Source organism: Strongylocentrotus purpuratus, unplaced genomic scaffold (genome assembly GCF_000002235.5).
Source record: "Strongylocentrotus purpuratus isolate Spur 01 unplaced genomic scaffold, Spur_5.0 spur5_scaffold_11, whole genome shotgun sequence".
Lineage (NCBI taxonomy): Eukaryota > Metazoa > Echinodermata > Echinoidea > Camarodonta > Strongylocentrotidae > Strongylocentrotus > Strongylocentrotus purpuratus.
The window spans coordinates 6,012,836-6,026,235 of NW_022145596.1; the positions used below are offsets into that span (position 1 = coordinate 6,012,836).

At 36.2% G+C, this 13,400-nt stretch overlaps 1 protein-coding gene across 1 annotated transcript in view; it reads right to left on the reverse strand.

The window, feature by feature from the left end:
- Window positions 1–13,400, reverse strand: part of LOC115922171 (phosphorylase b kinase regulatory subunit alpha, liver isoform-like) — a 51,586-nt gene that overhangs the window by 18,312 nt on the left and 19,874 nt on the right. The window contains exons 15-22 of the mRNA XM_030980467.1: window positions 6,766–6,917; window positions 5,403–5,512; window positions 4,100–4,178; window positions 2,888–3,124; window positions 2,251–2,380; window positions 1,607–1,705; window positions 943–1,043; window positions 223–381 (exon numbers count right to left, since the gene is read on the reverse strand). Coding sequence (XP_030836327.1) covers window positions 223–381; window positions 943–1,043; window positions 1,607–1,705; window positions 2,251–2,380; window positions 2,888–3,124; window positions 4,100–4,178; window positions 5,403–5,512; window positions 6,766–6,917 — 1,067 coding nt within the window. The remainder of the gene's footprint in view (window positions 1–222; window positions 382–942; window positions 1,044–1,606; window positions 1,706–2,250; window positions 2,381–2,887; window positions 3,125–4,099; window positions 4,179–5,402; window positions 5,513–6,765; window positions 6,918–13,400) is intronic.

The following is a 13,400-nucleotide window of genomic DNA, read 5'->3' on the forward strand; positions in this document are numbered from 1 at the left end:
TATACATTTTGTACCAAAATTGTTTGGCAAATGACATTTATTTGTAATCTTGAGCATTCAGTGTAAGCTTTATTTGATTCTGTGAGAACTCAAGTTACTCAAGTTTTTATCTTTAATACAATGGGCATGCTGCAAATTCTGCTGGGGGGGGGGGGGGGGGGATATGTATTGCTACTCCAAAATATAACATATCTAACATATGACGTTAAAAAATAAACAGACCTTTTCTAGAATCTTCCAAACTTTAAAGTAAAAGTCTGGAGGTGCCCTGTTGAGGGCGCCATCTAACCGTCTTCTCCTCAACCACTGACCCTGACGCTCCGTCAGCTCCTCCTCCATCAAGTCACCACTCACAGTCGAATAGGGCTTGTCTGAGGAACTCTGAAAAGCACAGAAAAAGATTAGGATAGTACTGCTTTGAAATCCTTGTATTATGATTGCTTGCTATCCATATCCATAATGCTCCTGCACAAAATTTTAATTAATGCCAATTAATTTTTTGAGAATAGGAATAATACAAATAATAACCATTTTCCAATAAATTTTGTAATCAGAAGTCTTCTTTTTGTAAAAGAACAGATCATCCAGAGGCCTAAAAGGTATTAATTTATGAATAAAGGTAAGCAGATCCCTGCTCCCTCAATATATACACATAGTACAATGCACATGAATATACCACATTATAACATGAACATGTGAACCTCATACTACAAATCAGAAACAAGTCACACACACCAAAAATAGAAATCACATTAAAAAGGACAGGCATATGTTATGCTTTACACTGTGCCATGTTGTAAATTTGAATCTCAATGCAAGTAACAATCAAACTCTTCTGAAACATTAACCAATCAGGGTCCGTCTTTCCACAACTGACAGCAGATGGCTGTTTGCTGATTGGCTAATACCAGGGAGGTTGCATTCAAGTGCGTGGATACTCACTGTGGATATCTGACCCTTGAGGTACGACATCCCATGGAACTTGTTGGATCGTGAACTCACAATAGACAGCTGGCGTTCCATTGTACCAGCACGATGTGATGCTGTAAAGAAGATGCATGATCATCAAAGACAATTAATCTTACTTTCACTTGCTAGCTCGGACAGGCGTAAACTAGCCCGCTATTTCCTAAATAGCGGGATATTTTGGAACAAGACCAAGATTTCTCAGGAATGGATATTTGGTCGAGAAGATATCCTGAGAAGACTGATGAAGATGCAAATTAACTGACTAATTTGCGATCGGGATAGTTTTTTGGCAAATCAAGCTGATGATGTCAGGCCTTATATCACCATTACCCCCACCCTGGACAACAAAGCTTTTGGGGTTACTAGAATTCAAGATTAAAAAGTATAATTTACCTGATCAGACTACACACTATGGCAAGAGATGTGAATAGGACATTTTTGTATGCTTTTAATCCACAAGGGCCCTTTAGAAAGTGCAATTATGACCAAACAAGCACTTAATAAGTAAAGTCTTTGATCATATGATAAAAAGTGATGGGGGAAACAGATCATAAATGATGTAACTGACATAAATATATCAATGAAATATAATGTTGAGCAAATAATCAATATAAGAAAAAAAAGAATAATTTCTTACTTGTGTTGACCATGAATTCTCTACTGCTGAGGATGTGATGCAGAAGATCCTTAATTTCAAAAGGACTTAATGTCACCAGCTGCTCATATGCTTCATTCACTGCAAGAAAGGAGTAAAGCAATTTGATTTTAAATGGGGGAAATGAGTAATGATATGCATAATGACATATTTAAAAGAAACATAACAGTGAGAAGCTGTTTCCACTAACTCATTTAGGTTTCAAAGTACAGGCACATTTAAAAAATATATATAATATGAAATTGCTCAAAACATAGAAGATGGTTGAAAGGGGTCATCTATCTGTTCTGTGAAAAAATCATTGATTTTGCCATATCACTTGAAAACCTGATACATGCTTTCAATTTGTTTCACATGATTGTTGTCCTAACACTATATAGCAGTTCAGTCTCTGAGTTCTTCAAGTGAATGAATACTAACTAAGCAAGATATCCTGCTGGAGTCTTTAGAAAATGCATTTTATTCAAAATTGAACAGAATCAAATAGGTTAAGCACTATAATGACAACAGGGTTAAAATGAGGGTAATAAAGGAACACCAAGAAAATCTTGGCTTTATAGGCGTAAATGTTACAAGAAGCCAACATTATCATGTTATCATTATATTATATTTCTTGGGGTTATTACCTTCGCATTCCATGGCTCTAGCAAGTTCAGAGGTCATGACCTGTACAATCAGGCCCACCCTCAGTCTCAACATCTCAGTGAAGAGATTCGGCTCCGTACAGATGAACATGGAGAGGTAGATCAGTAATTCCTGATCAGGAGGAAAGTGAATCAAATGAAAATAAAGTACTTCAAAACTTAAGGGAGAAAGTATTAAAGAATACACAAAAGTTCTAAATATATATGTGTTCATATGGAACATAAAAAGTAGGATGAAGGTACAGAGAAAATAAACATGGGAAAGATGAACTATAGGAGAAATGAAAGAAGAGAAGAGGAAGGTGATTAAAAAAGGAAAGGAAGTAGAAATCCCAAACAATACCCATGAAGACACCCAATAAAGAATGAAATGAAATTTCAAAAGATTTGATTGAAATGATCTTATAATACAAAAGGTATCAGAGATATTTAAACAAATATTTGAAAGTATTAAATCCCTCTAGTCGCCTGGAAACAATGGGGTATATTTCCTACTGGGAAATAGTTGTAGTGAGGTAAAGTGTTGGATCCTGAGATTGAAAAAGAGTGTGGCAAATTGACCACGGAGGACCTGTCACCACAGCACATATCGTAGAACCCTTGTCTCTCTGCAGTTTACCTGTGTAAGCACAGCCGAGCTACGATCCTCTCCGCAGGCCTCATAGATGAGTGTCTCTAGTTCCTCCGGTGGGAGGGGTGCAGTGATGATCTTCTCCCTGGGCTCTGGGGGTAGACCCACCGACACCTGCTTCTGCCTTACTAAGAGGTCAGTCACTGACTTGGCAAGGTGTTCCACCCTCTTGCAGAGGATACCGGCCGTGTGACGCACCACGGACCAAGTCTTGTGATGGGCACTCTGCAGGGATAAAGTAGATGAACAAATGGGAAACACCTCAATCAGTCTTGCATATATGCACAAACGTGCGTATAACATATACAGAAGATAGAAGACAATACAGTCAAACCTGTCTATAGCGACCACCCAAGGGAAACACAAAACGTGGTCTTTGTAGACAGGTTCCTTCAAAACATGTTTCAATGGGAAACCATTTTCAAAGGAAACAAAAAATTTGGTCTTTGTAGACAAGAGGAATTATAGACAGGTGGTCACTAAACTAAAGCACGTTTGACTGTCCTTGGTTTGACGAAACATGACTGTACAAGTGGTTTTCTAGTTTATGATAATGAAGGCATCATAACAAATCAGATGCTAGGCTATAGATGAATCTGATTGAAAAGTTCATTACATGAATAAAACAGCATCATACTGACCACAGGAGTGAATCAATAAAAAATACCCTTTTCCTTTTGAGGGAATGAACACAGAAGGTACAGGTAGTGTATCTCTGCTTCCCATTCAAGCAAAACTGACTAATCTTACAAAGATATCAAAAGTAATAATGGTAGAAATTGAAACTAAAACAGTAGTATCAGTACTAATGACATAATCAAAGACAACAATAAAAATAAACTACATCTTCATCCAAAAAAATATTATAACCCTCATTTGACTAATTTATTAACCCCACTTGTCCAATGCAATCAGACAGTTCTTGTATTAGCTGGCAGAAAAGAATCCATTAAAGCCTGTCTGCACTAGTTTTGCCAGGAGGGATTGGACCTGCCAGCATGGTCACTGACATATGGTTATCTTATCAAATCAGCTCTCAATTAACATAAAGAAAAAGAGGATCATGTGGGACCAACAGGTACCTCTTAGGCATTGTTTGCAATATAGAGGGCGCAAGTAGCTACAAGTAGTGCAGACAGGTTTTAAGCTACTAATGGGTTGAATGAGAATCATTTAAATTAGGTTGATTTTCCATCTCACCTTGTAATAAAGCTCCTCAATCAATGCCTTGACAGTCACTCCAGGTTTACCATTGATTTTGGTGTCCCAATCCATACCCCTAAAAAGAATGTTTGAATTAAATAAGCAGTTAAGTGGGATTCTATGCACAATCCACACATATTCATGATGATGATGAAATGTTTCTGCTCCATGTCACTGTGGAGGCAAGAATTCCCTTTACTGACACAAATCACATCACTGGCCAATCAAAAATATCATTCCATAATATTAATATACATCATTTTATGCTTCCTATTTTAAAACGGCATTAAACCAAGCATTGTCTGGGTATTAAACAATTTTTTGTGCCAGTGAGTTTTAAAGCAGGGTAAAGATTTTCCATGCTACACTATGAGCAATATATGTATCAGGGCCCCATTTCACAAAACCTGTCATCAGTGACAAATGACAGTTTTTTTTAAGCTCGTGAAATCCTTGCTTCTAGTTGGTTATCAGCAGATTTGTCACTGATTTTTGTCATTTGTTATTGAAAAAAGGCTTTGTGAAACGGGTCCCTGATCTACAGAATTACATTTGTTGCATGAGGTTCTACTACAACCCCTGGATTGGATTGGAAGTCTTTGACTCATAGAGATAGTGAACAATGTCTAACAAACTTCATCTAATGTTATCTAATGAACATTACTCAACATGACTATGTACATGAGACAGGGTTCCCACAGGAAGTTGAGAACTAAATTTCATGACTTTCCATGACCCACTTTCGCCTTTTTCCATGACCCGATAACTACTATTTTGATATGGGTTGGCAGCATCCAAGTAGTGTATAACTACCACACAGTGACATATATTATTTCTTGTTTGTGACGGCCTCTGCTTCCCCTCAAAATATCCATGACTTCCAATGACTTGGGGAATTTTTTTCTTTCTTTTCTTCATTTTCCATGACTTTCCATGATTTTCCAGTAGAATTTATTTTTCCATGACTTTCCAGCTTTTGGTATGACCATGGGAACCCTTATGCCTCAGTCACACCTTTGCGTATTTGGCTTGTGTATTGCTGCGCCGTTTCAACATTTATTCCTATTTCTTGATATCAAGAATTGAATTCATTACATCAAGAAACTAATTCTTGATATCAAGAACTACCACAGCTTTACAACAGAAAATCATTTCTTGATATCAAGAAATAGGAATAAAAGTTAAAACTGCTTGCCATAAATATGCAGCAATGCGCAGGCCAAATACGCAAAGGTGTGACTGAGGCATAAGTATTGAGCAATATGAAAGAAAAGTGATGGAACCTAATGAACATACTCACTTTGACTCATACAGGTAGTGAACTATGTCTGCCTGTTCATGCAGAGAGTCTGACTCCTGAAGCTGTTGGACTAACTGGGCAGCTTCCTGGCCTTTATAGATCTCCTCCAACTATTACAAAATATAACAAGAAATTGAAAAGAATAGACACAAATGCTTAAGAGACAAGTCATCATCACAGTTTAGAATTCATTTTCTCCACAGTGTAGTGTTGGAGGTTTCTTTTCCCTTATGGCTCTTCTCGAAGACTTACAGTCTGTAGCATCTGCCTGGGTGAGGCCAGATTCTCTCAAGTCTTCTTCTATAGTGTCTCCTTCAAGGTTTTGCAAGATCTGCCATGACATGCACACACCAATAAGCCAGTTCACGGTTGCAGTCTGAGCATGAGCAGATAAAGGTCATTGCAGACCAATTCATGAAATACACGGAGACAAAATACTGGATATGTGCTCATGAAAGTTATGTGATCATTATTCATTTATGCACGAGCAGTGCACTCCATGATACACAGGTGGAAGTATTCTTTGAAAAGGGGAAACAAAGGCTATTTATGTAGCACCTCTATCGCTGTAGGAGTAATTATTTTAAAATGTACAAAGTGGGACCTCTTCATGTTTTAAAGATCTGTGGATATTCGAGGGTCATTAGGGACATGTGTGCTAACTGTGAACTGGTCTATTATGAGTGAATGGTGAATAAATTATTACAATAATTCCTTTGAAGCACAAATCTTGTGTGTGATCTTCAGTCACTGAATTCCAAAAGTAGACTCACAATTTCCATTTCTTGGGCTATCTGTCTCTCCATTTTAAGACATTATCACCTCAATACCAACATTTTTTGTAATTTTTGTTTGTGATTTTCAGCATGTCTTGAAAGGTTAATTAACGTGACTTCACTGAACCCTTGAACAACACTTAAAGTGACTCCGTAACATTGTCTCAGATCCTGAAACAAAATCCTGGATTTAGCTCATGTTGCAATGTTAATTATAAACCTTTAGGTCAGTCAGGAACCCCATGACTTTGACAATCCGATCGCCTGTCTGATTATCATGATAATTATGATTGGAATTTGAAATCAAATTTTCTGTTTTTCAAACAGTTTTTATAGCGCTACAGTCTATTGGGAAAATGAGTATGGTAAAACCGGTCAATCAAAGATTTGTTACTCTTTTGAGGCACTTCATGATCATTTTGAAGCGCAAGTTGTTTAGGGCTTGAATATTACACCATATAACAGACACTGATAACACGTAGGGACATGCATCTCAGATTTAACACCGTTAAACGATGCCTTTAAAGGAAACACTACACCTTATCTTTGTCATACAGGGTATTCCCATCTTTTCAGGTAAAACTAACCTCCTTGTACTCGAACCAAGATGGTGTCCTCTTCATAGGAGAGCCAAACGACCCATCAGCGTCTGGACGCAGGTGAAATTTACCCGGAGATGACGAGAGCGGAATTTCAATGCCGGTATTCTCAAAGACAGTTTCACGCGAGTCTGTATCATCTGAAATATTGGAGCATAGCGATGGAGATGAAATAAATTTCTACTTTCTGACAATGCTAGCATGAATACATGATGATATGAATAAAAACTATCTAGTATTAAATACCTTGATTGTTCTATCAATAGGATGAAGTGGGAATCTGTTTCTTCTAAAATATTGGACTAAAACAATGAAATTGCTCCAGCAATAAAGAGAACAGGTTTCTATGACAATAAAACAGAGATTGTCGGAAGGGTGAAAGGTGAAATTTTTGTGTACATTTTTTTTTTAATACTTGCTACTTTCCTTTAAAAACATGAAATTTATATTAGCTATTTGAATCTTTTTTTCTAATGTAAAATGTCGCAATGAGCATAACAGTAGCACAGCTTATATCTGTAGATGAAAATCAAAATCATGCACTTGAAAAGAACAGAAATAAACAAAATAAAACAAAACAAACGCACACACAAACATAGTACACACACCAGGACCCTGTAGAGATTAGATATAATATTAAACAGACAGAACAAATTGAAAATATTGTTCTTCCATCTCCAAAGACACATCAGTGAACACCCGTATTAGGTATACAAGACCATCACCAAATTGTGTATCAGCTGAAAATTAAAAACATAAGTTGATCATAACTACAATTCTTTTAAATATATTTATTTTTTAATACACTATATAGAGAAACATGCATCAAATTGTCATTATTTACAACCATTGCCTATATTGATATGCTACCATACTTGTATACAAGCAAGCATCATTGTTTGTGGGTGTATCAATCTGCAAGCAAGCAAGCTTGAAGCAGAACAACTTTTAGGAATGAGTCTTCACCAGGACCCCATTTCACAAAACTTGCTATCAGTAACAAAGGCTGAAATCTTATAACAATTTTGCTCTCAGCCAATCAAATACAATGATTTCTGCAGCTTATATCAATTACTGTAACTGGTTATTAATAACAAGTTTTGTATAACGGGCCCAGATCAGAAGCCGATAATCTGTAAAGATATGCATGCTTTGCAATCTGTGCAAGATATTAAATTTCAGGTTACTGCTATAAAAAATGTGAGTATCACAGAAGCCATTTCTGTACATGTAGTTACAATATTCATATCAAAAGCAAATTAAATTAAAAATGAACAGTGTACTATTACTTAAAGATGTTACATTAAATATTGTGATAATTGGTTATAATACTAATTATAATTTACACCTGTTACAGCACATGCAATATATCTTGGGTGATAGTAAGTGTGCTTTTAAAAATTGCAGGACGGAGGAACTAACTATTATCTAATATACAAATATTGAACGCTTTGAGGGACACGGTTAAAACTATTGCCAAAGGTGATCTCGAAACTGCATTGTGACCTGAGACGAATTTGAGGGGTGTAGTGCAGTCTCAAAATCACAGAGGTGATATAGTCTTAAACATGACCTGGAGAATAAGTAGTCAATATTTTTTTTATATACCGCATCCCTGTGTCAATTCTCTAAAAATAAATATTTCAACAAAATATGCCTGTCAAAATCTATTTTTTTGTAGAGTTTCACTGTGTGTATCGATTGTTGACTTCATGCATAACCATTGCATCCTAGCATTGTACATTGTAAGTAGAACTATGCTCGCTTAATATCTTTTGCTATACTGCCCAGCAGTCAGTAGGGAATTGGGGTTTTGACCAATCACAGGCCTAGAATCTTCATATGCGGTATATACATCTAATACACACTACTGGAGGTGTGCAATACTCTGGAATTGTGATTCTAACATCTATACACATACACTTTTAGCTAGAAACTACATCAGGAAATTATCGAAAGATAATTAAAATCTTTCATACAGGTGCATAGCTAAGTGCACTGGACTGCTACAACTTCCAAAAGAGAGGGGCTACATCAGTTACTGTGCGCTTTAAGTTTTAATGCATTGCATTGTCCAACATTGTCAAATTCAACAAAGTAATACCAATCTACAGACCAGTGACAGAGGATACAAAAGTGCGACCATATAATCCAGGTTCTCAAAGTGAAAGGGTGCAACTAGGAGGACGCTAGGCTTGTTTAAACTTATCAAAAAGTCCCAAATTAAAACGCTTTGAGAGATTGCCAAAAAGGCTGTGGTCTCCAGATAGCACACTTGCGGACAGAGATAGAGTGAAGGCAAGGCCTAACTACGCACTCAGCCATTTAATAGCTGCCATTGATAACAGGAAGCATTTAAGACACTGCACATTCTGCAATTACAAAACCTGTGAGAGTCAGTAACCCCCACTACTAATTCACTTTATGCTCCTACTTTTATACAGTGGAGAGAGATTAAGAGGAACTGAAACAGAGTTAAAAAAAGAATAGGAGAAAAAGAGACAGAAATAAAGATGAAGAGAGACAAAGACAAAGACAGAGAGAGGGAGGAAGAGAGAGAGAGAGAGAGAGAGAGAGGGTGGAGGGAGGAGAGAGGGGGTGGAGGGAGGGGAGAGAGACATGATAGAGTGAGAGGGAGAGAGAGAGAAAGAAAGAGAGGGCGGGGAGAGAAGAGGCGGAGAGAGAGGGGGAGGAGGGAGCAGAAGCACATCAATCTGCATGCTCACAAATACAATACCAATTAAGCTGTAACAATTGCCTTATCCCCCAATTTTATGATTCTTAAGGATGGTCCTTAACAAATTAATTGGTATAAAATATTTAAAGACATTTTCTTTTACTTTTACAAAGACTTTTTACATGATAATTATTTACTAAAATAGTACAAGTAATATTCATAAAATATAAATCATATTGCAAAAAATAGGAAGATAAAATGAGTACACTGCATAAACATAGTATTACATGTTTACCTTGAAAAAATTTCCAAAAGAAATTGAAAGAAAAATTGGAAGAAAAAAAATATAGGGGTGTCAGAAACCAAATATGCAAACAAACTCAATTGATCATCAAAATTTGAACTAAAAAGAATGGAAAAGTTGTCAACGTTTTGCTAAATCTGGCTTCATGCGATTACACAGTCAATAAAACTGCAAAGCATCCATGATTAATTTGAAAACAATTCAGCTATTAGTCACTATTCAGTGTTTAAGAATCCTCTAACACTTAATATTAATATTTGTCCATGCTCTATTGGCGATCTAATCTTATTCTATGTGCAACTACATGTTGCGGGATCATTTTAAAATGATATTGTTTTTGTTAAAGTGAGATTAAAATTGCCTTAGATATATTTGATCAGTTCAACATCCCCCCCCCCCCCCCCCCCTCACTGCATTTTATTCTAGATTATTGGATATTGGGTTACTAGAGGCATCTCATAGGATAATGAATTTTTGCAACCAATGTGAAAATGGAATGTACATCTAAACAGCAATGCAAAATTTTCGCTATTTTACAATTTGATTTTATTATTGATACTAAACACAAAGTTGCTACTCAAATTGGGTAGAATTATTTAAAAAATAAAGATCGTGGGAAATGCAGAATTCCCTTCTCCATGTAAAAAACAAATTAAAAATCCAAGAAATCATGCATAATGATATTTTATGGATTTTTGATGAATACTCCTTTGTAATGAATAAAATCTGAACCCTCAGAGGCACTCTAAAAAGAGAAAATTATGAGTATGAAAATGCCCCCTCCCCCCTCCAAATGCAAGATGCAGCCTAAACCAATTGACTCCTAGCTATTAGTATTACACTGCAGACAAATGGAATTTGGTAAGAATGAGTTTGTTTCTTTTAATAGCGAAATCATACCGCTGCTGCAGCTGCTGCTGCTGCTGGTGGTGGGAGAGGAGCTTTTATCAGGAAGGTCTAATACCAGAGTAGGGGACGAGTCAAACACTTCATCGTCATCCTCCTCGATCGTGTTACCTTCTCGTAGCAAGGAGGTCGTATACGGGGTCGTGTATGACTCCACGCTGCCTTCCCGCTTAAGCTTAGGATGATGCTGATGATGATGGTGCTCTTGTTCTTGTTGCTTTTGTTGCTCAATGAACTGCTCTCTGATGTGGGTGAGCGTGGGGGACTCCACATGACGTATGGAGGGCATGTTAAAGTGAATGGAGGCCTTGCGATTCAAAAGGTACATGAGCGGCCGTGTATCTAGTGGTCGTGGAGAAGCACATAGAGTGTTGGAATACCAATAACAGGAAAGCTTATAAACACAACTGATGCAACTTTCATTTACATTCATATTTTATGCGCTCATTGCATACAACAAAAACATACAATTTCCTATATACAGTTAGTGATAAGTACTACAGCAGCAGCATATTGAGTTGCCAGAGCATTGGTAAACTTCTTATGGATTTGAATTATTTTAGTTTCACATTCTTTACAAGAGAAAATATTGTTTAAAATAAATTTTCAGAGTATCTCAGCGATGTAGCTTCTAGCCCCAGGATGGACTCTCCTTAAACCAATGATTGATACTAACTACATGTTACCCTAAATTGATAACCCTTTCTAAAAATAAACCTAAAAAGTAAATTTTGAAATCATTTTCAACCGACCAGCTCCTTTTTAACATGAATAGAGTACTACACAGGTGTTATCATTCAATGGAGAGAAATTAAAACAAAAGTTGGAAAATATTACCCACCACTTTTGCTCAAATTGGACATGAGGTGATCACAGAGACTAAAATCTACTAAAATCACAATCACTATAGATGCTAAAACACAGATACTGTACATCTACAAACATATTGATTTTGGTCTAAAATCCTAGATCTTGAAGCAAATTATTTAAACATGGCAAAGGTGGATGTGGATGTAGATCTATCAAGAAGCACTACAACAAAAATTATATTTAACTTGATGGATGAATGAGAACTTGAATTTCACGATGAAGATTTGCAAAATGTCAAGAAATATTGCATCAAAATGAGTGAGTTTTGATTGGTGGCAAATCGTGCCTTACTCTATGAAAAATGTTTTGTGTGATCAGTTTGTGAGAATACCCAAGAATGCAATTGCTCATTTCATTAATCTTGCTTGATTTCAGTATCAAAATATGTTAAATTTGGCAGCTCCTCTGAATCCCCTGGATGGAACTCTTAAAGCCCCACTGTACTACTTGTAGCTACTTGCGCCCTCTATATGGCAAACAATGCATTAGCGGTACCTGTTGGTCCCCCATGATCCTTTTTTCTTATGTTAAGTGAGAGCTCAGTGATTTGATGAGATAACCACCGGTCAGTGACCATGCAGGGAGGTCTAATCCCCCCTGGCCAAACTTGTACTGACGGGCTTTAAGCTGTAATTCCCAGAATGACTTCCTTAGCATACTGGGTGCAGTAACCATGGGCATTGGTAATGCGGACACACATCTTACCCATTGTTCAATAGCATGGCAGATATGACATATGAATGCAATGGACAACAAATTTATTGCTCAATTTGATGTTTGCTTCAAATCATTCTTAGAAAAAAGAACTGATCTTACCATACGATCCTATAGGAGATAGGATGCCTATAAGAGCATGCAGAAGGAAGGATGATTAGAAATCTACAAGTTCTAGATTTATCTCTTTGCATTGAATTCATCACAAGCCTTAATTAACCAAAGTCAATTATTCAGTTTCTGTCCAGATGTATAAATGACACTATTTTCAAAAGCCTAAATGAGAGTTTTTCATTGAGAATATATGATTATACAAGAGCCTTCATATAGAGATTCAAAGACATTTAAACCAAGCGCACGACTGTATTAATGGGAAGCACATGTATAATTTGTTGCAAATACAAATATAATATAAAATTAAGAAGGACTGGACAACACAAGACGTAGATAAATATGTATATATATATATATATATATATATATAAGCACTTTCATTGAAAACATTTACACAAAATTATTGTATTGCAAAAATATATTTGATTTATCATTATGATTAGCGATTAATAAATATTATTAATCCTCCTGGGTCTACTGTGCCTAAAAGGAGAAAAGCAAATCATGGTGATACTAAGGTCTTGCCTTGATCACCTATACTTTGTCTCTAGTTAAGACAATTAGAAAGAGTTTTGTGTACATCATACAAGCGAAATGCAGTTCTTACATTTTGAACTTGATAGTTCCCTATGAAAGCAATGGTGAAAACTATATATGTTTTTTTTTTACAGCAAGTATATATTTCCTCTATGTTGCCTAACAAGGCAAATAAGAAACGGTCAATACTGAACACTGCATTTAAAAAGTACCGTAATACTTTTGTAACAAAATGACCAGTCTACAAATGTAGTCAAAAATGCTTTTCCCCTATAAATCATGTAATGAAAAACTGTATTTACCTGTTATAATTAAAATATAGTTGCATACATCAGTAGTTATATCATCATCATTTGTGAACTGGTCTATTAAAAAATACAAAAAAGAGCATGCTTTTCCCTTTGTGTTTTGTTTGAAAATTGTTTTAAAGCCTAATTTCTCCCTAAAGCCCACCAAACGCTATATGATCTTCCTGCGATCAGATTTTCAAAGAAATAGCAA